The sequence below is a fragment of the Ochlerotatus camptorhynchus genome, unplaced genomic scaffold, assembly GCF_037179485.1.
Source record: "Ochlerotatus camptorhynchus isolate MF236.1 unplaced genomic scaffold, CSIRO-AGI_Acam_v1.1 ptg000240l, whole genome shotgun sequence".
NCBI classification, from domain to species: domain Eukaryota; kingdom Metazoa; phylum Arthropoda; class Insecta; order Diptera; family Culicidae; genus Ochlerotatus; species Ochlerotatus camptorhynchus.
In genome coordinates, this window is record NW_027040730.1 from 858,981 (window position 1) to 881,940 (window position 22,960).

At 37.1% G+C, this 22,960-nt stretch overlaps 1 protein-coding gene across 3 annotated transcripts in view; it reads right to left on the minus strand.

Annotated features, from left to right (window-relative positions):
- Window positions 1-22,960, minus strand: part of LOC135704443 (G-protein coupled receptor dmsr-1-like) — a 125,284-nt gene that overhangs the window by 47,466 nt on the left and 54,858 nt on the right. For 2 of the 3 annotated variants that reach the window (XR_010517789.1, XR_010517788.1), the window contains exons 2-4: window positions 21,102-21,440; window positions 4,914-5,839; window positions 780-1,174 (exon numbers count right to left, since the gene is read on the minus strand). Coding sequence is in view for 1 of the 3 variants with exons in the window: in XM_065225909.1 (XP_065081981.1) it covers window positions 969-1,174; window positions 4,914-5,839; window positions 21,102-21,241 (1,272 nt within the window). In the remaining 2 variants the exon portion in view is untranslated. Of the gene's footprint in view, window positions 1-660; window positions 1,175-4,913; window positions 5,840-21,101; window positions 21,441-22,960 lie in introns of those variants that run through there. The other variant, XM_065225909.1, reaches the window with a different exon arrangement.

Below are 22,960 nucleotides of genomic sequence, written 5' to 3' on the forward strand. Positions count from 1 at the left end.
AATCATGCTGAATTATTTTTTATGTCCAGTATGCCATTTTTATGCACGCAATGGATACCTAAAGGCAAAGATTGATTTCTTTTTTCTTCTGTTATGATGATTTATAATGGATTTATTAAATGTGTCGTTTTATTAAATGTTTATTGTATTCGCTGTTCAATTATTAGCAAATGTATGTAATCAAAGCACTGACAAGATATTTTGAGTGATGTCGTGGATTTTTAAGGACTACCAATTTCAATGCATACGGTTTGCACTAACTGCGTACTATTATTTAAATTTTCATTTATTCAAACGGCGTCTAATTGCATAGAAATTACTTTTGTCCGTCAGTAATTGCTCATATTATGGTTTCTGAATCTGTACATGTAAATGACATAACTTTTTCAAATAGGAAGCGGATCGCCAACTGGTGGCATGAAGTTGATTTCACCACACTGTACTGAAAAACGGAAAATTTTGCTTCCAACGATTATGATAAACTTTACCGAGCGCGGCGAATACACAATGCTTGGTTGATTCCAATGAGGTTTATGTCAGAAAATGAGCTCCTGTATAGGTATATACACTTTAGAGCAACCAAGTAGACAGGAATGTATTTTTTTAATTAGGAGTTTTTGGCATGAAGCGATTTTGTCGAGTGGAATGTTATTACCGCAGTTCAGCTTTTGGAAGCTTATGTCTAAATTATTACTGTAAGAAAACGCGCTTCAAAGTTTTTAAATGATATCCCTGGAAGAGAGGTTTGTTTGTTGTTAGCATAGAACATGGATACTTACTTGTACTAATGAGGCCACAGTTATCATTGAAATACCGTTGCTATCGTCAGTTGCTGGGAGACGTCACTAAAGCACCGCACACTCTGTTGAAGCTGTTTCGGAGCGTCGATTATCGAACATTATCCAACTGAATATCCTTGTTATCAGCATAGAGCAACAATAGTGGCAATCAGGACGTCTCCTTGATTGCTAGACTTGAGTAATTTGTGTTGTGGCCCCATCTTGATTTCGGCGACCCATCGGTGTTCCGTCGTTCAGGGGCACCGGAAGCCATTTGTCGAGAAATTTCGGACGGAATAGGTAATTAAAAGTATTTCGAAACTGGCGGCTCATAGAGCAGTATAGAATAAAGTTGATGGCAGAATTTATCAAGGCTAGTACATCCATCAGGTCCCCTACGAAATAAAAAATTGAATTTAATTAATAAATTTAATTATTTTGCTTCCGGTTTCCGGTAAATTGCTTCCTTTTGTTATAGTTCATTTAAAAATTAAGAACATTATCTCTTAACTGATAACATTTGATCAAGTAATGGAATTATGAGGAATTTAAAAAAATTATGTTACAGCTGAAAATTTTCACGTAATGGACGAATCGATTTTATTTTAGCCAATCCAATTTTCATGAAACTTTGCAATTTGTTCGCATATTTTCCAAGAAATCATAGCACGAAAACTGTTCGTCTAAACGAAGAGACGTCTGAGACATAGTTGTAGGAAAAAATATGAATTTTTATAAAAGTATTAATAAAAACGCAGCACCAAACGCTCCTTATTGTGACTCTCAAAAATGGCAAAGAACTGGTTTTATATGTCAAATACATATTTCACAGCCACTGCTTGTAAACAACAAGTTCAAAAACCCACCATAACATCTAATGCCGGCTCTGGCGTTGTGGTCCATCCATACCTCTCACGCCAAAGTCACGCGTGAAAGTTATGGAGTTTAAATTAAAAGTGACTATAATTAAAAAATCCAAAGATTTAATTATTCTCAAAAATATGTTTTATAGCCAAATGAGCATTTTCAACCTTGCCGTATACACATATAGTTTGTCATCCAGGGTAATCTTATTCGTCATAAGCTAACACCTTAGGAAAGTTAATAATGTTACCCGTAGAACTTGCGCATTAAGAAATATTTGCAAAAGCACTTTGAATTTCAGTTGTTTCCGTTGTTACCTCAATGTGATATGAACACTGCCTTTGAGGCACGTAACATGGGTATAAAGCGAACTGAAACTGACATCAGCTGGCACGTGAGACCAAACTTTTTTTGTTTGTTTGTTAAAGATTTTGTCATTTAGTTACCCTGCACCGTAAAAACCCATTCTAAGTTAATCGAATACCAGCTCTTACTCTCATCCACAACATTATATCTTGCTGAAGCACCGTAGCTCGAAGTAATTGAGAAGTGCATTGAAGGGAAATTATCTTTTGTTTCGGTTGGTTTGACGCTTTACTCCGTGCTTCACTACGTGCTCACATGGGAGTAGCCAGGTTTTGACATAGGCGGGGGGAGCAAATTTTGTTTGATGATGGAGGATTAGGCCAAGAGTACTTGGTAAAATTAGTAATTTTATCGAAATTGAAATTTCTGTCAAACTGCATTAAGTATGTTTCAAATTAACATGATGACCAGCAAATCCCGATTAGCCTTTTTCCGGTTTTTCCGTGGTTTCTCATAATTATTAAAAAAAATTCCAGTTGTGCGATAAATATTTATATGAAGCAATACGATTGAGCCTACAGGATTCATGAAAATTTCTGCGATGCATAGCACACACGTTATTAACGCAAAGTCCGCTCGGGATATAACGCTTTGCGAAACTCCCATCGATAATTACCCTAAGTGAAAACATCTTGTTTGTGATAATGCATTTTTGCCATTATTTCCAACACTAGATTCTTCCAAGAATTCATTATTGGCTAGCATTCTCGAAAGAATATTTATGCAATTCTCCTAAAAACTTTTTTTTAAATCTGCTCAGATTTGTCTATATTCTTCTCGAAAAGCTCGTGCTCTTTTTCTCAGAATGGCCTTAAAAATCTTTTCAGAATATAATTAAAATTGTACCCTCAACATTCAATTCTCTTGGTAAACTTCTCATAATTTCTTTTGGAACTCACTTCAGAATAAATTTGAAACTTTTAGAATTACCTTGGAATTTGCAATAAATTTAATTGAGAACAATTCTCAGAATTGTTTGAAAATTAGTTTCAGAACTTCTTTGGAATATTCATAAGACCCGAGACTAAGAGGACAAAGAGAATTAGAATTAAAAATAAATAAATTAATGTTTGGATTTTACACAACTTGAGATTTCGGGAATACCGACTCAATGGCTTTGAGCACACTTAAGTATTAAACCATTGAATCCGCTATTGATCGCAATTTTAATTCCAGATAAAAGCTTGTCGGGGCACGAAGTTGTTTCTAAAAAGAGTCTAATTAATTCTCACAAAAAAAAAATCAATTAAGTATTCTTCGATAATTTTGTTTTCTCTATATAATTCGAACGGGATATTCCAAAGAAATTATTTTGAACTTCACTTCAGAGCTGCTTTCGAAAATTGCTCTAAATTGTCCTTAAAATTGTTCCAAAATCTTTTGGAATTATCCAAAGAATTCCATGAATTGGACATAATTTCATAAATTTTTGAAACTTCCCTATGCATTTATATGAGTTTATATGTTACTCTTTATATTGCTTTCAAAATACACCTTTAAATCTTGGCAAAATTCTCTAGGAATGGACCCAGAGATTTTTTCAATTGCTTATCAGTAATTTCCATGTTATTCGATTATCTTTGAATAAAATTCATTAAACCATGCTCAGAATTCTGTTCCCTTTGAATTTTCCTCGGAATGCTATGGAATAATCTTTATATAAAACAAATCTTGCTGAAATATGGGGGGAGGGCAGAAGCCCTCCTCTGTCACCCTCTGCCTATGTCTATGCGGACCTATTCCCTCTGGTGTATGGAATTCATATCTTTGATCTCACTATGTTACACTCTTTCAGTCGAGGGTTGAAGCATCCTTGTTGGTGAAAATTATATGACAATGAAATACATGCATTCAATGGAATAGAGCCATTCCTTAGCAAAGCGATACATTGGTTCTCAGAATTTCGTAAAAATTGGTAGTTTTGTTCTTTATCGCAAAATATTTGAACCGTATTTTTTTTATTTTGTAATTAGGTTCCGAAAAATCGTTTTTTTTTTTCAAATGACTTTTTTCAAAGAGCAAAAACCCAAAACTTGATAGCTTCAAAATAATATAACTCAAAAACGAAAAAACGCCTAGCTGATTTTTTGATGTATTGTGTTAAAAATCCTTAATTATCAAGGATAAAAAAAAACATATTGCGCTCTCTGTATACAAACCATGAAAACTATGAAAAAAAAATCAAATAGGGGAAATGGCTCTAACGTGGCCTATGGATCTAAGATTGGACCCATTGTTAAAAATCTGCTATTTATAAATTTTATCTAGATGAACGCATCATTGGGACGGTACTAATGGATATTTTTGGTCGCTATTGAATCGATTGCTGAATTTATGTATGGGCCCAAATTAGGGCCACTTAGGCTGACATTACATTCATTTCTCCTACAACCAATGTTTTTTTTAATACAAAGTCCCAATTTTGAATATCATTATATTTTTCCTAAAAAATATGTTTAATTACCTTTCATTTCATATTTTGATACATATTTGACATCGGCTCAGTGGCTCAAAAGTTATATTTTTTGCAAAAAAAAAGTAATTAAAAAAAAACAAAAACAAACATTTTCTTTACCACCCTAACATGGAAATGGTTAGCCTTATGACAAAAAAAAAAACACGGGTCTAATATATTGCTATAAGGAACAAAACTACCAATTATTACAAAATTCTGAGAACCACAATATCGCTTTGCTATGGAATGGCTGATATATATAGCTTCAGCATGAAATCGCAAAGTAATTTGGCACAAATAATTTAACTTGCTAAAGTTGTCTTAATTTCTTAAGAACATTATAAAATTAATCGACACTCTAACGTAACCGGAAGCTCCAAGCACCCTCAAAAGGGATACCATTTATCAGGGTCTGTATGTCACCGTGTCATTTGCACTGGGAAACTGACCTAGTTTTAAGTAGCAGTTGTAGAAGAAGTGATTTCCGAGCAGTGCGCTTAGCAGACCCATGATGCCTTGTGGGAATTCCGTTATGAGAAAGAGAAGCAGCACGGCCAGCAGCATCCGTGTCGTTCGATCTGTTTGCTTTTCCTTATCCATGTTTTTGGAGCTTTTCTTTTGCCGCACATCGACGACGCGTCCGTCGACGATTTGTTTCACGCCTTTCGAGTTGCCCGTTAACTGTTTCCTTCTATGCTTTGCTTCCAGTAGTGCAGCTATTAATCGAAGACTAAGTATCGTCAGCGCTATGCATGGAATCAATTTTATCACTACGCTATATATCCAAAAATTTACATTTAGCAACGCAGGGTTTTTCTCCGCTAATTCGGATGGAGAAGTTCGGTAGAGAGTGATATTCCGAACTGTTCCGGTTGTACTCGCTTTGTAAGGATTACCATCCTTTCCGAGCTGTTCAACATGTGGTTGTATGCTGAACGACAGGTACAGTAGTATGCCTACCATAGGGCACACGATGTAAGAACTTGTGATTGCTAATAGGGTGTTGGTCATACCGCACCAAATTCGATTTTTCTGTGGATATCCAACCGCAATGTAACGCCACACAGCCAATGTCACAGTAAGCCAGATTGAGATGGTATGACAAATCTGTGCGAATATCGAATGAAACATGACATACCAGCTCCAGCTATAGGTCAGCCGCTCCTCCCGAGAAAACTGCATATATGGACTCATGTAAATTGCATATGGCATGTAATCTAACATTACCAACAAATCGGCGATAGCTAGACCAGTGAGGATGGCATTGGTGGGTGAACGCATTTCCCGTCGCGTGAGTACTACGATGTTCAGAGTGTTTGCGATGCTCCCGAAAATGCACACCAGTAAACACACAATTCCGTGAATATTCGAGTAACTGTGGAAGAGAAATGAATAAATGCATATTATTTGAAATGATCCATGACACATAAAATGAACGAGATAAATGATGTGTTACAAAATTATAACCGACAAACAATTCAAACGAGAATGAACGCAAAATGCATCTTATATAAGTCGGTCCCACGCTGTATCCATTCAAAAATAAGAGAACATTATTTTGAGCCAGCATTTGCGGTATGCAACCACTTCTTTTATTATTCAACATAGCTGCAATTTTTCCTTGTGCTGTGAAAGGCGCTGCAAAAATGTTTCAAAGATAGTAAATCATTTGTGCGCTTGTTGAAGCGATATTCACCGGTGCAAACAAAATTTCATTCTTTGAGATGTAATGATAAATACAAATTTACAAAACATTAAATTGCATCATGCATTTCTTTACATTTTTATTTTAAAATTTGAGCAGACCGTTTGCTGCAGTTGTTATAGTGAATATTTTCTGCGGTAAATGCAATGCGGGAATGCGCTGTTTATTTTGCGTACCTCATGCTTACTTCCACAAATACCTATCGTGGATATCACAATCACGTAAAAAATATATGCATCGGCTACAGAAAGTACCTTAGGCGATGACACTTTCAGGATCAAGCTCACCTCATACTTAGCATATCTCAGGGTGGGCCACCAAAATCAGATAGAGTCAATTACTAGAGAGACACAATTACTAAAAGAGAAGCATAAATAAGTCTTCAAGTGTAAATATTTACATATATTTTCAGTTTAAAAGGAATGTAATTTTGGTAAATTAAATGACATGAAATTGTGGACATCTTGTATTAAATGTCACAGAGTATCCGCGATCTTAAAAAAAATCAGGTATCATGATTTTGGATTGTTAAGGTCAGTTTAACTATGTTTTAGTTTTTCAAATTTCAAGGTATTTCTCAATATGTTGTATACTTTTGATATGTTTGTACGCGCCAAAATCTTTGTTTGAGATTTTTATTTTCTCCTATGTACCAATTGGATGATTGAAGCTTTTTTTTTCCTTGATTTGTTGCCGTCGATCTTGTTTTCCGTACTGAGTACCAATGCTACCGACGCCAGGGAGGCAGCTCACACACCTGCCTACCTATCGACCCATCAACTCATAGACCGGAGACCAACGGCTTTACTTCCCGAAGGAAGGCGTATCGGAGACTTATGTCTTAGAAAATCCCGGTGGCACCAACTGGGATTTAATCCAGGCCTTTTGATGAGAGGCAATCACGCTTAGCAGTACACCACCGGTGCCGCTTGATGCTTGTCATTATTCGGTTTTTTCATTTTAGGAACAAGCCATTTAAAATGTTTCGCTTATTTATGTTAGTAAGTTTGCAGTGAATTTAAAAATAATTTGTATTTTAGAAATGATAAACAAGTTTGAAACCAATCAGTATCATATGAAAATCAATGAACAATGGATTTTCAATAGCAGAATGAAATTTATCAGTCATCCATAACGGATGTATAGCTTTATCAATACAAAAAAAATCAATGAATTGTGCGCTGCAAAATGGAAAATAGGCATGACATTACGATATAGACAATACCAAAATTAGAAATACTGAAAAGCACTCAGGTGAATGTGATTTAAATGCTATGCAAAAAAGTTTCATGAGTCAGCGTGTTTTCAATTCCGTATTTTAACAAGTAAACTATGCAATACAAAGCATGTATTACGAAGAAGTCACGATTCAAAATCAGAGAAGTTGGTAACAAAGCTGTTTAGCATGGAAGCTTTATTTCGCGTGTCTTGCATTACTAATATGTACATATTGTACAAAACATTCTTTTATCGTTCCAAGCAGGGTGTAGTTTCTTCGTTATTTCCGTCACGTCAGGACATGGTTTATTCTATTATACTTCATTTATCCCACCGTGGGTGTCCAGAATACATGAAGCAGTTTTTTTCCTTCGAGTTTATTGTGATAGTACCGCAGATAAGTAATAATCGAAGGGGAGCACCATCCATACCACGATTGATTTCTGTTGGTGAATGATGTTGCTTTTCATCGCTCTAAAGCAAAACGAATCATACACTTTGCAAAAAAGCTTTGTACAACAAACGACCTCCATTGTTCGGTGCATTACGTGGTGGAATTTTTTTTTCCAAATCAGCAGGATTTCCCACTGCAAATTGAAGAACAGCCATACATTATTTATCTTGAGAGTTACCTGCTTCCTTCCATCGTCCCGTGAATGAAAGAAACTTTCTTGTTATTGCATATCAAATGTTGAAGGGCATGTATTATGCATCGGATACAGATAAGGAACGAGCTTTCTGCACCGGTTCATGTGGAAAACTGCATGTATCACCTTCTATCAATCTGTTTATGGAAAAATACCTATATATTTAGATACACCTCCAGTCTGTAGATTCAACCAGTCTTATTTTTTAGTAATGATAAAGCATTATGAGACTTAAAAATGATAAGCATTTAATTTTCTTTAATTTTGCAAGAATATCAACAAATTTTGAGCACAATCAAGTTTTTTTATCTAGTTCGTTTATTTGGAAGGTTCAATCGCGTTAGCGTTACGGAGCCGATAATTTATTGTTCAGGCTTACCCGAGGCTAGAAGGTTGCATTGTCGAAGGATAGGATTAGGGATGAGCTTGGGTGGTAGAGTTCGTTGTCTCAATAGAGCATTGTCACTAGTATGAACGGTACTACGATTCTAGATTCGTCTGGAGTGCGACCGATTATGGTGACCGTTGGGCAACGATGAGACTCATCGAAATGAGAGGACAAGACAAACAAACACTAATAAAGAGAGACAACAGACAAAGAAACTAACTTCTTATACTAGACGTTTTCAGAAGCGCTAAATCGACTGCATATATCAGAGATCGCGAGTTGTCAACTTGTCTCTGATAGGAAAATGGGTTATCATCTTCGTTGGGTCTCAAGGATTTTCAAAAGTTGCTCTCTAGCGGCTTCATTATCCGAACATTGCCAAACTGCGTGATCGATGTCATCGTAATTGTTTCCACACCGACAGATGTTGCTGCCACGAAGTTTATTCTATGGAGATGCACATCTGGCGAGTATTGGTTGGACATATATAAGCCTACTCATCACGCGAAGGAAGTTGTGACTTAAGCCCAAGCCGTTAAACCACACTCTCGATTAAGCATTAGGAACAATTGAATGTAACCACCGTCCAAGGTTTCTAGTGTCTGAATCGGTTTGTCAACTCGATAGGGTACTCTGACGTACTGAATGGTAAAATTCATCATGTGAAATTTTCTTGTCATACAATTCGCCTTCCTGTGCGCTAACCTTTGCAAGAGTTAGTTTTAAGCATAGCAATTATCATGTCAATTAATGATTTCTGTAATTTTCTGCTTCCGAAGTCAAAATTATCAAAATTTCCGTTAGAATGATGTTGGCTAGTATTTTGATTTCTACCCGGTTTAATAGCAGCATAGGTAGCTCCATTTACTCGCTCAACATTGTTAGCAGCGAGGGGAGCAGGTATAGATGAAGAATTTGAAGCAGGGGTAATATTTGTATCTAAAAGTACGAATGTAGAAATTGTTCCTCGCTGACCGTTGTGAACAGCAGAGGAATTTGTACTTGGTCGGGAACGTAGAGCGTTTCCTGCCAGCGTTAGAACGAGATTGAATGATTGCTTTGCGAGTCTTACATTCCCAAGAATTGTAATTGGGGTTTTTAACCACAATGTGAACATTTAAATTTCTTAGAATCTTCCTTCACAGGACAGTCGTCCTTTGCGTGAAGGAATCACCACAATTTATGCATATAGCAATTTTTTATTCCGTGACCACACACACTTAGAAATTATTATTTTTACACCAGATGTAATTCAGCTTCGACGTAAATCATGGAACGTAAACAAACATGGAATGTCAAATTAAGTGTTCTGAGACTGAAACATATGCAACTCGACGAAAAGTGCGTTTGATAGAATTGATTTTCTCGTCCTTTTCAACTGATTCTTATGTCAAAAGGGCCGCTTGCATGTGTCGGTCTCAGGGCACTGAAATTTACATCTCTTTTTCGTAGTGTGCAACCCTGGCACTTACGGCACTGGGTGAGGATTTTGAAATTTCTTACAGTCTTCCTGAAGTGTTCCCACTTCACTTGGACATGGGGCAGTAGGCTAGCTTTTTCAAAGGTCTAAAGGTTGTTTAGTTCACTAGGTTGTTGAAAATTATTTGAAATCCCGTTGCACGACTCGGAAGGATGGGATTTCATTTTAATTTTGATTACTTGTACTGGCACTCCAAGTAATTTTGCCAGTTCATCTTTGATCTGATCCAGGGATTCACCACTGGGCAAACCTTTCATGACAACCTTAAACACACGTTCAGTTTTGGTGTCGTAAATAAAAAAGATAATCATATATGATCTTTCTACTCCCTTAACTTTGAATGGAAATAAGATGAGTGCCAAGCTGGTTTCGTCGATCGAATAGACTATCCGAGAAGATGCAATAATGGTCTGCGGGCATGTTGGAAATCATCTATAATGCGAAGTTGATTGCTGCCAGCTCAGCAACAAAAACGGAATAAGGTTCCTGAAACTTGCGGAAGGCGCTAGAGTTTTCGCTTATTTCATGGGCAGATCTTATACAATTGAGGAACTGCTAATGATGAAGTGAGCACGGTCTGGATTATACCAAGGAAGACACGTATCCGAGGGTATGTAGTGGTGGTAGATTCTCATAAATCGAGATTGTGTATTCAGTTTAAAAATTTCTTATAAATTTTCAATTAAAAGTGTGTTTGTCACCCCGCATTTGATTAGTGTTCTGAGACCAAGCTTCCAGAAACGGTACTGGAGAGGTGTTACTCCTGCCAGAATCTCGAGACTCATCCCAAGTAACCAAAAGTTCCGCATTCAACACTTCCAAGTTCCATAAAGTTCAAATAAAGTTCCGACAGAACATTCAAGTTCGAATAAAGTTCTGACAGAACTTTCAAGTTCCATAAAGTTCAAATAAAGTTCCGACAGAACTTTCAAGTTCCATAAAGTTCAAATAAAGTTTCGACAGAACTTTCAAGTTCCATAAAGTTCAAATAAAGTTCTGATAGAACTTTCAAGTTCCATAAAGTTCAAATAAAGTTCCGACAGAACTTTCATGTTCAAATAAAGTTCCGACAGAACTTTCAAGCCACATGAAGCAATCCGCACAAATATTTTTTTTATAACAAAATTTAATGTACGTAAATATGAAATAATCAGTGGCCCAAATAAATCATAATTCTTATATATATGCAACATTCTATCAAAAAAAAATAAATAAAAAGTAATTTCCTGGATTCGAACCCGTATATTCGGCATGTGATCTACGATTGCTAACCACTGCGCCACAAGTGTGATGGAATACCATGCGGGCAAACACCAATTTAAATTAATCAAGGTGTTGTGTTTCGTATTCAAGTCAGTCAGCTGGCTCAGAAAACTCCAACAATAGGCGGGACAACAGCTCACTTTAATATATTTCAGATGACGTACTGGTTCGTACTGAGACTCTCACGCCTGGGTTTAAATCTTCAAACAGCTCCAGCTCCATTACTTCTACTAATGCTGATAAATCAATACACATTAATACCTGCCTTTAGAAATAACTTTCATTAAAGTGCTAACTAAATATAGAATGGGTGTAGAGGACAAAAACCTTTTTTAATTTATTTTCTAAAAGTTCCGTTCAAGTTCCGCCAGAGGCTGCTCAGAATGCTCTTCAATTATGGTGCCGGAACTTTCAAGTTCTTATAACGACTAAAAATGAGGCTGCTTAGAATTCTATAGACCACCTTGGGGTGCTTAAGCCATAAATAGCCTTTTATCAGAACTTTTGGTTACTTGGGATGTTATGCGTTGCCGAGAGCAATACGCAGACATGGATATTGAATTCGTCTTAATTTTATTAGGTGACTTTTTCTTGCCTAGAGAAAGCAGAAACAGCCATACTCCAGAACAGAGAGCATTGTTCTTTTATAAAACGTTATGAGGCCTTCCGGATGAGCACCCCACCATGTGCCGCAAATTGAACTGAGAAAGTTCATCCTCTGCTGACATTATTGCTTCAAATACGCAATGTGGGTATTCCAAGTGCATTTTGAATCAAACCAGACCCCAAGATACTTGAAAGACAATTATTGGGTAATGTTCCTGCCCATAATATTAAGCTATATTTGGGCTGGGATATCCACTTTTGAAAAAAACACTAACTTTTCAGTTTTCTGCGGTGAGAATTCGATCCCTAGATTCCTAGCCCAAGAAGACAAGTTATCTAAGGAACTTTGCAATGGTCCATGCAAGTCTACGTCATGTGGTCCTTACACCGTCATCTGCAAGTTGTCTTATCGTGCATTGTTCTGCTAGTTGTCGATATCTTTGACATAAAAGTTATAGAAGAGGGCTGAGACATGAGCCTTGGGGCAGGCCCATGTAACTAATTCTGGAAGTTGTCAGTTGTCCATGAAAAATATCATTTGGTTTTCTGACAACAAATTGTTCAATAAATTATTTGAAATTCATTTTTTCAGAATTTCTATGTAAACTGAATCAAAGCCTCCTTAATGCCCATTAATACTGAATCCAATTGTTCCTTGTGCGCAAGACCAGTTGAATATCTGTGGGCAGAAAATTGTTTCTTCCTTTGCTCTTGCGGAACGCAAACTGCGTACATAATTGATAGGAAGTTATTTGATTCGACCCAGTGATCGAGTCTTCGAAGGATCATTTCCTCCAACAATGTCCTAATGAACGACAGCTATAATCGGATGGTATGAGTTATGTGGTGTTTTCATTTGTGCTGGTTTACTAGCGCTAGTGTACTAGACCTGTACTAAAAAGCATTCAGAATAATGTAAACAGCATCTCTTAGCATGATATTTCTGAGCTGGTAGAGCTAGCATAAGTGTAAATACTCCATTATGGTCAGACGCTAGTTTGTCAAGTTTTTGAATGGCAGTTATTGCTCAAATTCTGAAACGTTTTATTCGATTACATGTATTCAATTTGAACTGCGTATACTTCAACCATCTACTTAGAGAACGCAAATCTTCATTCAAGTGTAAAACGGCGTCATCTAAATCCTTAGCTGCAATGAATAACACAGTATCATCTGATAAAAGATTAATGTCGCAAAATCGTAAAAAACATCGCAAATCATCAATAAACATAATAAATAACAGGGGCCCTAATATACTTTCCTGGGGAACTTCATGGTTCTTCCCCACGGAACTGGAAACATTATCATTAAAAACAGTCCCTTGAGCTCTGTCAGACAAATAGCTTTCAAACCATTTATATGCAGTACTCGTAATTCCAAAGCGCTTGATTTAACGTAACAATAAGGGCCTAGAAATTGTTTCAAAAGCGCGTTTTAGATCCAAAGAAACAGAAGCAATAATATTTTTACGCTCCAAGCTATTTTTCCACTTCGCTTATACCAAATTCAACGCGGTTTCACAAGAATGACCTTCCCGATATCCTGATTGTTCTGGTAGCAACAAACTATTACTATTTAAATTCTCTAACAGGTGGCCTTTAACAACAAGTTCTAAAATATGCTCTAATGTGTGCAACATGTTGATGGGACGAAACTCTTCGGTTTCAATGCAATACAAAATATTCAAATACAAAAAATCGAATTGATTCCCATTCCTGGAATTTGCCTGCTATTTATTGAAACGCAAGTTGCTTTTCTTCTGATCAAAAAGTTTTTATAGAGCAAACATTCAGAGCTAAATGCGGGATAGTTGACGTCCAAGTTCATTTTACGTTCTTTATTAATTTTTAAACAATTAATACATTTCAAAACAGATGACATACACTCCGACGTTTTGTGTTGTTGACTGCACTTAGATAATCTCTCACAATTTTTGCAATCCATGCTCTTGTGTGTGTGTGTGTACAATCTAACCCCCACTGTCCGGCAGTGTTATTATGGAAGAAAACTGCTTTTTATTACCCTTCAATTAAAGCAGGTTTAGTCCGGGAGTTAGAAGGTGTTAGCTCTATTGCAGCTCCAGTGACCCATTTCAGAATGCCTGGTAATTCACGACCACTCCGAGGTCACTTTTACTTACAATAAGCCCCGCATGTTCACTCTACCCTTATCAAATGGATAATGGTATCATAAACACACTTCCAGATTCAAAAAATATTATTTCCAAATCTGGCACGTATATAGTTTTGAAATTTGTTTAACTGTAATAAAACGATTTGAATGGAAATTTCTTACCAATTTTGTTTCGAATACCTCTTGATTCATCTGCTGGCAGCACTTACTGGACCTTACCGGCGACCAACTCGTCTGCCCGCAAAAGCAACAACGCCTAAATCTCAAGGCTCTCCGGACGTCCCCTCGAAAATGCAATCGAGATATGTATAAGAACAATCTTCAACTGGAACGAACTCACCAAATCAATACATCCGGGAGTACATTCCCGATGCTTATTTTTCTCTCGCATGCCCGTCGTCGTCAAACGGCAAAAAAAGGGAACTCGTTGAGCAATTTTGTGGAATTTTTGCAATCCATGCTCTTGTGCCGAAATTCTCCACATTTGAAGCATGTCAACACATTAATCGCGGGAACTATCGAGCACCGATCAAACCCATTTACTTTTTTCGCATATAACAAACATATGACCTACATCGACTTAAATCACAACACTAATCTTGTTGAAAGGGAAGCGGATTTTCAAACATATAGCAATTTTTTACATATTTTATGGCGATGTCTTCATTTTGACTTTTTAAGTAGTCAATGAAGACAACAGCACTATCTTTTTCACCCAAATTGCTTTAAATACCATTTTTCACATTATTTAGATTAGCCCCAGTTGCACACTCAACGATAATAGAGCCATCTTTACCATTCCTAAAATTACTGGTTTTGTGTGTTTTTGGATCCAACTGTGTTTTCGAAAACTTACGAGTATCTTCGTAAGCTTCTTTGGACCCTTTTGATTTAATCACAGTGATCGTAAGACTCCGATTATTCGATTTATTACTGTTACTAATATTTTTATTTGTACTATATATGGTATTGTCGGACTTTCTTCCAAACTACCTACAGGGGATGCTGTGTCGTCATGCCCACAAACACAACGGCACCAGCACCATCACCAACAGCCATAGCCTCGATATTTTGTGTCTGCAAGAAGTAACAAACGCCTGGCTTCGTCGTTTTCTCAAATGTGTAGGGTAGAGCGCTACTTCATCGTAATCGTCTATTTCCGTTCTATCGAGCAGAAAACATCAGTATAATCAATGATTTCACCGTGCACGAATCAGTAATGCGTTTGTACCGATGCGTTAGTTCACAAGCTACAACACAAAGCCTATAAGAGCGTATTGTGTGAACATTTACACTCATTGTTCTCAAAACAAAAAAAAGCGCTCCTAGCGAACTCGCTTTTTCTACCTTCATCCGTAGGACGAAGAAAATCCAATGGCGTTTCAATGTGTTTGGACGGAATTGAAACTCGTAGGACAAATTTGGAATCAAGAAGCGGTGTTAGATTTTTAACAATATCTCAAGAATGTGTGGCTCTTTATCAAATTCAACGGTACTTATGGAAGGGGGAATACATTTAGAAGTCATTTTTGATAGAAACATATCATCCGACCGAATCAATCTTTATCTTCATCCGATAAGCCGAAGTGAATTCATTGACGTTTCAATGGCGTTTCATCCGTAGGCCAAGTTTGGCGTCAAGAAGCAGTGTTAGACTTTTAAAAATATCTAAACAATTTGTTTCTCTTTATCAAATCGTACGGTAAGTATGGAAAGGTAAATAAATTTGAAAGCCATCAGTAATAATAATATTCCGTTTGGTGCTTAACTACGCTAGATTAAGAAAGACTAAGTGCGGGTTGTGCTTAATAGGCCTGAAATGGGGTAGTTAGCCCTATATCATGTTAAGAAAAGTCTGGATAGCCGACTGCTTGCTCTGAGAGTACAAAGTACGACGATTTGCAATATCTACGCTCCCTCCGACTCCTCGCAATGTGCAGCTCGAGAGGATTTCTTCAATAGAACGCTGGCTTACTACCTACGTCATCGCACTAGGCATCCCAACAAACATAGGAAGCGGAATAAGAGCTTATTCAGGAAAAAATTTGCTTCTTCAGCTAAAAAGTAGCTTATTCAGTCATTAATCAGCACAAAATGTGTGTTGGGATATTATCCTGGCCCAAGGGGGATAATCATTGGTGGGCTTGAACTCTCGGTCCGCTATTTTTTTATTTTTCCTTGATTTGTTTTCCGAACTGAGTACCAATGCTATCGACGCCAGGGAGGTAGCTGCCACACCTGGACCCTACCTATCGACCCATCAGCTCATGGACCAACGGTTTTACTTCCCAGGCCCTTTGGGTGAGAGGTAGCTTACCACTACACCACCGGCGCCGCCGCTCTCGGTCCGCTAGTGTTTGTGAGTTATTTGCCGTTAATGTTTATGAAATGTTCACCATTTTGTCATTAACGGTGCCAAAACAAAAAAGTTTACTTGTTGATTTGGACAGATTTGGAACTATTTCATGCGACCAGATGGTGTATGATGATCACAAATGCATTGTCAAATTGATTTCCTACGCAAGTGATGTGAATTTCACGAATAAACACGAGGAGGATTGATTATACAAAACTTGCCAAATACAACCGTTTACTAAAATGAACTATTACGATTGTATACAGCAAGTTTTGTTATAATCAACTCTCATGTTTATTTGCGAAATTGACATCAAAGATTGATCACTTGCGTAGGAAATCAATTTGACAAGGCATTTGTGTCTAGCATACACCTTTCGGTTGTATGAAACAGGTCCAAATCCAATCGGAACTTTTTTGGTACTGTTTATGTTATGTTAAAATAGTGAACTTTTCATGAGCATTAACGGAAAATAACGCACCAACACTAGTGGACCGTGAGTACTTGACCACCCATACATCTATCCACTTTGGATAGAAGCCTTAGAGATTTTCACGTGCGGTTGGATTGGTGCGATATGTGAGAGAGTGTTAGTGAAAATCCGAGGAAAATACATAACAAATCGCTGTGAAACTTATTTTGACAGATATACTTTCAAACGTTTTTAGGTTAGCCAGAGGAAAATAATACATAACTTTACACGGCGTTGCACCCACTTGTGTCTGTGCGTTAAACGTCACTAATCTCTTTCATTAATGGATGGAGTCAGCTCTCTTTTGAAGACTTGGTGGCAGTGCTGAGATTTGTCATTGTCATTGACAGACTTTCGCACAATATTGACAAAATTGTTTATCACTGATTTTTTTTATTCTATAAAATTCCATCTTTGAAGTCAGATGCGCGAAGTCTAAATGAAATATGGGATGGGGAAAAGCCTTTTTGAGATAGCACATTTGACTCAAAAAGGCGTAAAAACCCCATATCTTTTCACAAAACAGTACACATTAGACTTAATCCTCACTGCACAGCACTGTCACTGACAATTGACATGGATTGCCTTGACGATGATTGTTAGCTCAAATGAGTGACCAAAGCAGAATTTTGATTATCGCCTTGTATAGTAGAGATTTCGCAGCACTTGCTTGGTGAACCTGCAGGAGTAGATAGAAGAAGGCGCGTGGAAGTGCTTAGTGTTGTTATTAAATACATCTGCTTTGTTTGTGAATGTAACGATAGAATTTATACAGACGCACTGAAATTTCACCTCTCTTTGGAATAGAAAATTACAATTACTGCTATCAAACGAAGCGACAAATAACATCAACAGGTTTAAAAAAAATGCTATTGCTTTGACCTGCCTCTATTTAGGCGGTACAATGCTATTTTCTAGTAAGGCATTGAATTTGTCTAGCAAGTGTCTTTTAGTGATATCTGGGAGATTTTTCTGAAGATTGAATTTAATCATATCGCTTCCCGGTGAGGAGTTCTTCATTTAAAGAGCCAAAGAAAATTCCAGCATTGTGAATGGTCTATCCAGAGAACCGCCGCTTGGAGACGTTTCTCGAATAATATGTTGTGCAGGAACTGATAGCGAATTCGTTTATTATTCAGTTCCTACCTGGATCGGATATCAATATTGGGTCTGTTTGTTTTCTGACAAACGTCATTTTGATCGTTTGTTTTTAAAACTTACCTCATGTTGATGTTCGCATTGACAAAAAGTTTGGTTTCGCACTGCGAGCATGTAGCGAGTCCAGTGCTGCACAATTTCGACAATACACGGTGATACTCAAAATTCTGCTTTAGTCACTCGTTTGAGCTAACAGTCATCGTCAATGCAAACCACGTCAATTGTCAGTGGCATTTTTGTCAGTGACGAACATGTGCTGATTTGTTTATTAGCTAAATTTAAAATAAAGTTAAATGGCTTGAGGAAAACAATTACATGGAGCCATTAAAGTGAACAAGCATCTACGGCTTAACAGCTTGGATAACAAGAATGCACGAAATTACCCTTTCTGTTACCAGGTGAATCTTTGTCATTGACGAAAAAATGAATGAGATTTTGACAAAGATTTTTTTGAGGATCAAGTCTATCATTGACTATGTGAAAAACAATTTTGTCAATATCGCGCAAAAGTCTGTCAATGACAATGACAAATCTCAGCACTGAGCGAGTCACCCTCCACGGTACAATGAGCCATGGTGTTCTTTGAGGTTTTGAGGTTTCTTGTGAGAGTCCCTCGACGAAATTGAGTCATTAACCGCGTTTTTTACAACGACTAATTGTTTCGGCTTTGTCTCAAGCTTTGAATATTCCTTGAAGCTTGTGGAGGTTTTGTATCTACAAAAAACTTTGAAAGCATAAGATTTGTATACATAAAATTTTGCGTGTGGCTGGTCTCCTTTTGAAGGGTGCACTTGGAATTTTTCTTTTTTGTGCTTTCAGTGAGCATTTGTAAATCAAATCGGTGAGGAACCGATGTACATCCAACGGTGGAGGTGTATCAATCGAATCGACACCGATAGTTCACCGCCGTTGCATATTATTGTCAATCTATGTTCCTTGTGAGGGCAAATGGAACTCGAGATGTTGAAATCATTCCAAATATAGCGATCCTAAACACAAAGGTAGGTCGAGTCGGCTTTCTTGAGCGGAAGGTTTTGCTATACGTGTCGCTTCCATGAAAAAAGCAAGAGGATATTGTCATTATTGTTACTATTTACAATAGATCAAATACTGGTCGCAGTGGATTTATGTCCCGAAGAGATAAAAAAGAAGTCGCATAAAAACACAGTGGAATTAGTCTCTATCAGGAAAGAAAAAAAAAAGGAGCTGGATAAATCAAAGAAATCCACAGCTGAAGTAAACATCCCTATGTCATGGAAACACAAATTGTGGGTGTATCGATGATCCGAAGAGTTTTGTCTTCCTTAGTTTTGTCATCGTACAGTACAGACTATGAGTGGCATCAGGCAAACATGTCCATTCATCCACTTGCTGTCGTAGCAAACCAGTTGGGACACACCTCGATGTATGTAAAAGATCAATTTTATCGAAAATAAGAATCGGAAAGCTCGTATCGCAGATTAAACAAAAAACAATGCTGACGTAATCAACAGAACGGGAATAAACATCGGATAAAGCGTTTGTACCTTCATAAACCCAAATGATGTTCTAAAACTTTAAGGGGCTGTCCATATGCTACGTAGATAGTTTTTGACCCCCTCCCATTCATCCTGCGTTTGCATTCATTCAAACTTTTTGTAAACCGTGGAACCCCGTTAGTTTGAATAGCAAAAATGGAAATTACACGGCGCTCATGAATGGGAGGGGGGTCAAAAACTATCTACATACACACTCAGCGACGTTTTCCTTGTTCGGTAATTTTTTACCGAAAATAATCGGTAAATGAATAAAATTACAGATTTTTCGGTAAGAAAAATATTTTACCAACATTCGGTAATTTTTTACCGAGTATGATGGCAAATACAGGTGCATGAATAATGCACCTCTTAAATATTCCGTCTGATATACCCATTTCATTTATTTTTATGATCGTTTTTCAGACACAACAACCAGATACTCTGTGCTTTTCTGTCGGTATCAGATTGCGGCATGTTCCTGGACTGGCATCGGCATGAAAGCAGCCACCAGCAATAGCTTTAAATTTTAATTTACCAAAATAAAACAAAAATACAAAAGATCGACTAATTTCCTTTTACGGAACAGTTCTTTTAAAATATACTGAATAGTTCGGTAAAAAGTTACCAAATTGTTCGGTAATTTTGACAGGAAATCAAAAATCTGTTTACCGATTGTTCGGTAGTCATTTCCTTTACCGAACTGATAACCGAACGTTCAGCTGTTGAATGTTGTGTAGCATATAGTTTTGTTACTGTAAAAAATACTAAAACAGTTACTTCCAAACTAACTGTCATTCAATACCTTTCAAATGACCTATAAAATTGCAGAGATGTGAGCAAAAAACATGATTCCAAACTTATGATATGGGTGTATCTAGAAAGTGATCATTTATGATCAATCAATGGTTTGCGTGTACTTTGAGAACTTCTACCGATGTGAATATTTGAATTGAATAGTTTACTAATGACATGACATGACAATAAGTTTTGACATGCTAAATCTTGTTTCTAAAATGACCTATTTCCCATACATCGTTATTTCCGAAGGAGAAAATCGTTTAAATTTCTATTCTTCTATTTTTCAGTGTGCCTTTCCTCCCTGGGATAGATTGTTCTAGTGAAAAATGTAATCGAGCGCAACCAGACCAGTGTCATTGTCGTTGAGTTTGGTGTCATGCTATACAATGTAACGCCGATATCACGAGATCGCAGCATATTTCCATCTTTGATATTGATTTTCAATTTCATTTATTTGTTTGGGTATCGTGTGTTAATACGCTTCCGGTAGGGCTTATGAGAATAGAAGAGTGATAGAGCAAATAAATACGTTATCGTTGTCCGTGTCATGAAAAGAGCTCCGGAGTGAGCATCGGCATCTGCAATATTCTCACCATTGGCATGAAGGAAATGTTATTTTAGTCATCAATTTTCTTCGGTGGGCACTCTATAGAAGCTTGCAGCAATATAGCCCATGGAAACAAATGTACATTATTTTTCTAGAAGCATATCCTTTAATCATGATACAGCAACATAATAAATGTACGAACATTGATGGAATTTTTCCTTGTCGCATGCTTACCTGTAAACCTACATGATAAAATGTATAGATCATTGAGAAGTTGATACTAAAGCTACAGTAGAAATTGTATCAGTCTTGTACGTGATTCACTTGTGAATGACAATTTATAGCTCACCTTGTGTGGAAATCGTCTAGCCCTTGGCCACAGTAAAGAAGTTCACGAACTGACGAGTTATCGGCCGTACCGCCAGTGGATGCCTCGGAATCGTTGGCTAGTTGACCTATTTCTGTCACGTTCATTTTTCCCTCCAACATAATGTCGTTGTGGTACCAAGAGCGCTAGTAGAGTTTCCTCGTTGAATTCAATTACATTATTGTCTTTTTTTTGCCACCAGCACTACCACTTTCTCTTGCATTTGTTCCTCGAACCTACCCTGTTCCGTTTCACGGTATTCGCAGCACTGCATTGGTTTAGATTGCATTTGTCAACAAGCGTCATGTGTGTTGATCCATTCTGTAAGGAAGATTGTAACAGACATAAAAGCAACTCGTTAGGGAAACGCACAAACTACTTAATGAACATAAAGGAACTGATCTGCAACTGTGGCAGTGAAACAACTTATTCTATGTCTGCACCGCTTTCTTCTTGAGGTGGAATTTGTACTCAATTTGTATATGTGTCAACATAATAATGAAAAAGCACATTTCACAGTCAAAGTGACTATTAGATATCGCATAACTGTTGGTATGCAGTACAGAAATAACAATGGTGGTACGTTTTAACCATCCAAAACAGTGGGTATGTTTTGCTTTTGATATGAGAAAATTATGAACTCTATTAGTTTTAACTGCCAAGCAAACTTGTACTTTCTGGTTTAACCTGGAGTCGTTTTGGATTCAACGTTGCATCTCAGGACAAGTTTCGTGACGTGAAACTATAGAGCAACATCGTATGTGTGCATGACTGGAGACGATGGAATTGCCAACTGCATAATGATAAATATTTCGGGAAATACGTTACATGCTGCTTTATGAAGTATTTGAAATATTGATATAAATACTTATGAGTGACATTTCAAAATTACTTGTTGAATATTAATCTTACTTTTCAAAGTCAAAATCAAGTGTCCCATTCAGGACTGGAACTGGAAATGCATCGCACAACATTTGACAAAGAAAGTGTGGTTCCCCCATTTGCTTCATACACTCTTTTCCATCTTATCTGTGGGAATGTAATCCACACAACGAGCGGTGGTAAAATTCACACTCAGTGCGGTGCAGGGAACGTATAAAATACAAAAATCAGCTAAATTTCTTCTATGTCTTCTTTGCCGTCTTTGCATACCACAATAGCAATAGATGAAGAAGCGCACAACGAAGAAGAATATTGTCTTTCTGTTGGGTTTCCCATTTGCAGACCTACACTTAGTGTGCTCTTTGTGTCGGTGGCTACACTATGCGTTTTCGTTATTTTTGAGTGTCTTTCATCCTTTTCCGCTGATTTACACTTACGCGGTGTGAAAGGCTAGCACACTTTATGTTAGTCTGTTTCTAACTTTGTTGACTACAGAAAATCAGCATTGCAGGCATTGATTGATCAAATGACAGCCCTGGTCTCAGTGCATAAAATGTGGATATGACTGATCAATTTCTGAGCTTCTATCAAAATTTCAGCACATTTGAGCTTTATATGCTAGCCATCAGCCTAATTAATGTACATATCCATAATTTAGGCCAAATAAACTATTGACCTGCTGATGAAATTCCAGTTCCAACAAACGTGGTTATCATTTATTTAACAACACAGCATAAAAATAATTTTGATGTCACATCAAGGTGGATGCAATTCGATCGTGTCGAAAATATGGTTATATTACACCAAAAAGGAAAAAAAAAACATCATAAATACAGTGCATGAGCTGACATTACGCTGCTCTTACTGCATTTTATTTTTGTGGCCATAAAAATTACATGAGATTTTTAACATGATTGATTTCAATTTAAATTTAATTTTTTGCTGTTGATTGTAGTAAT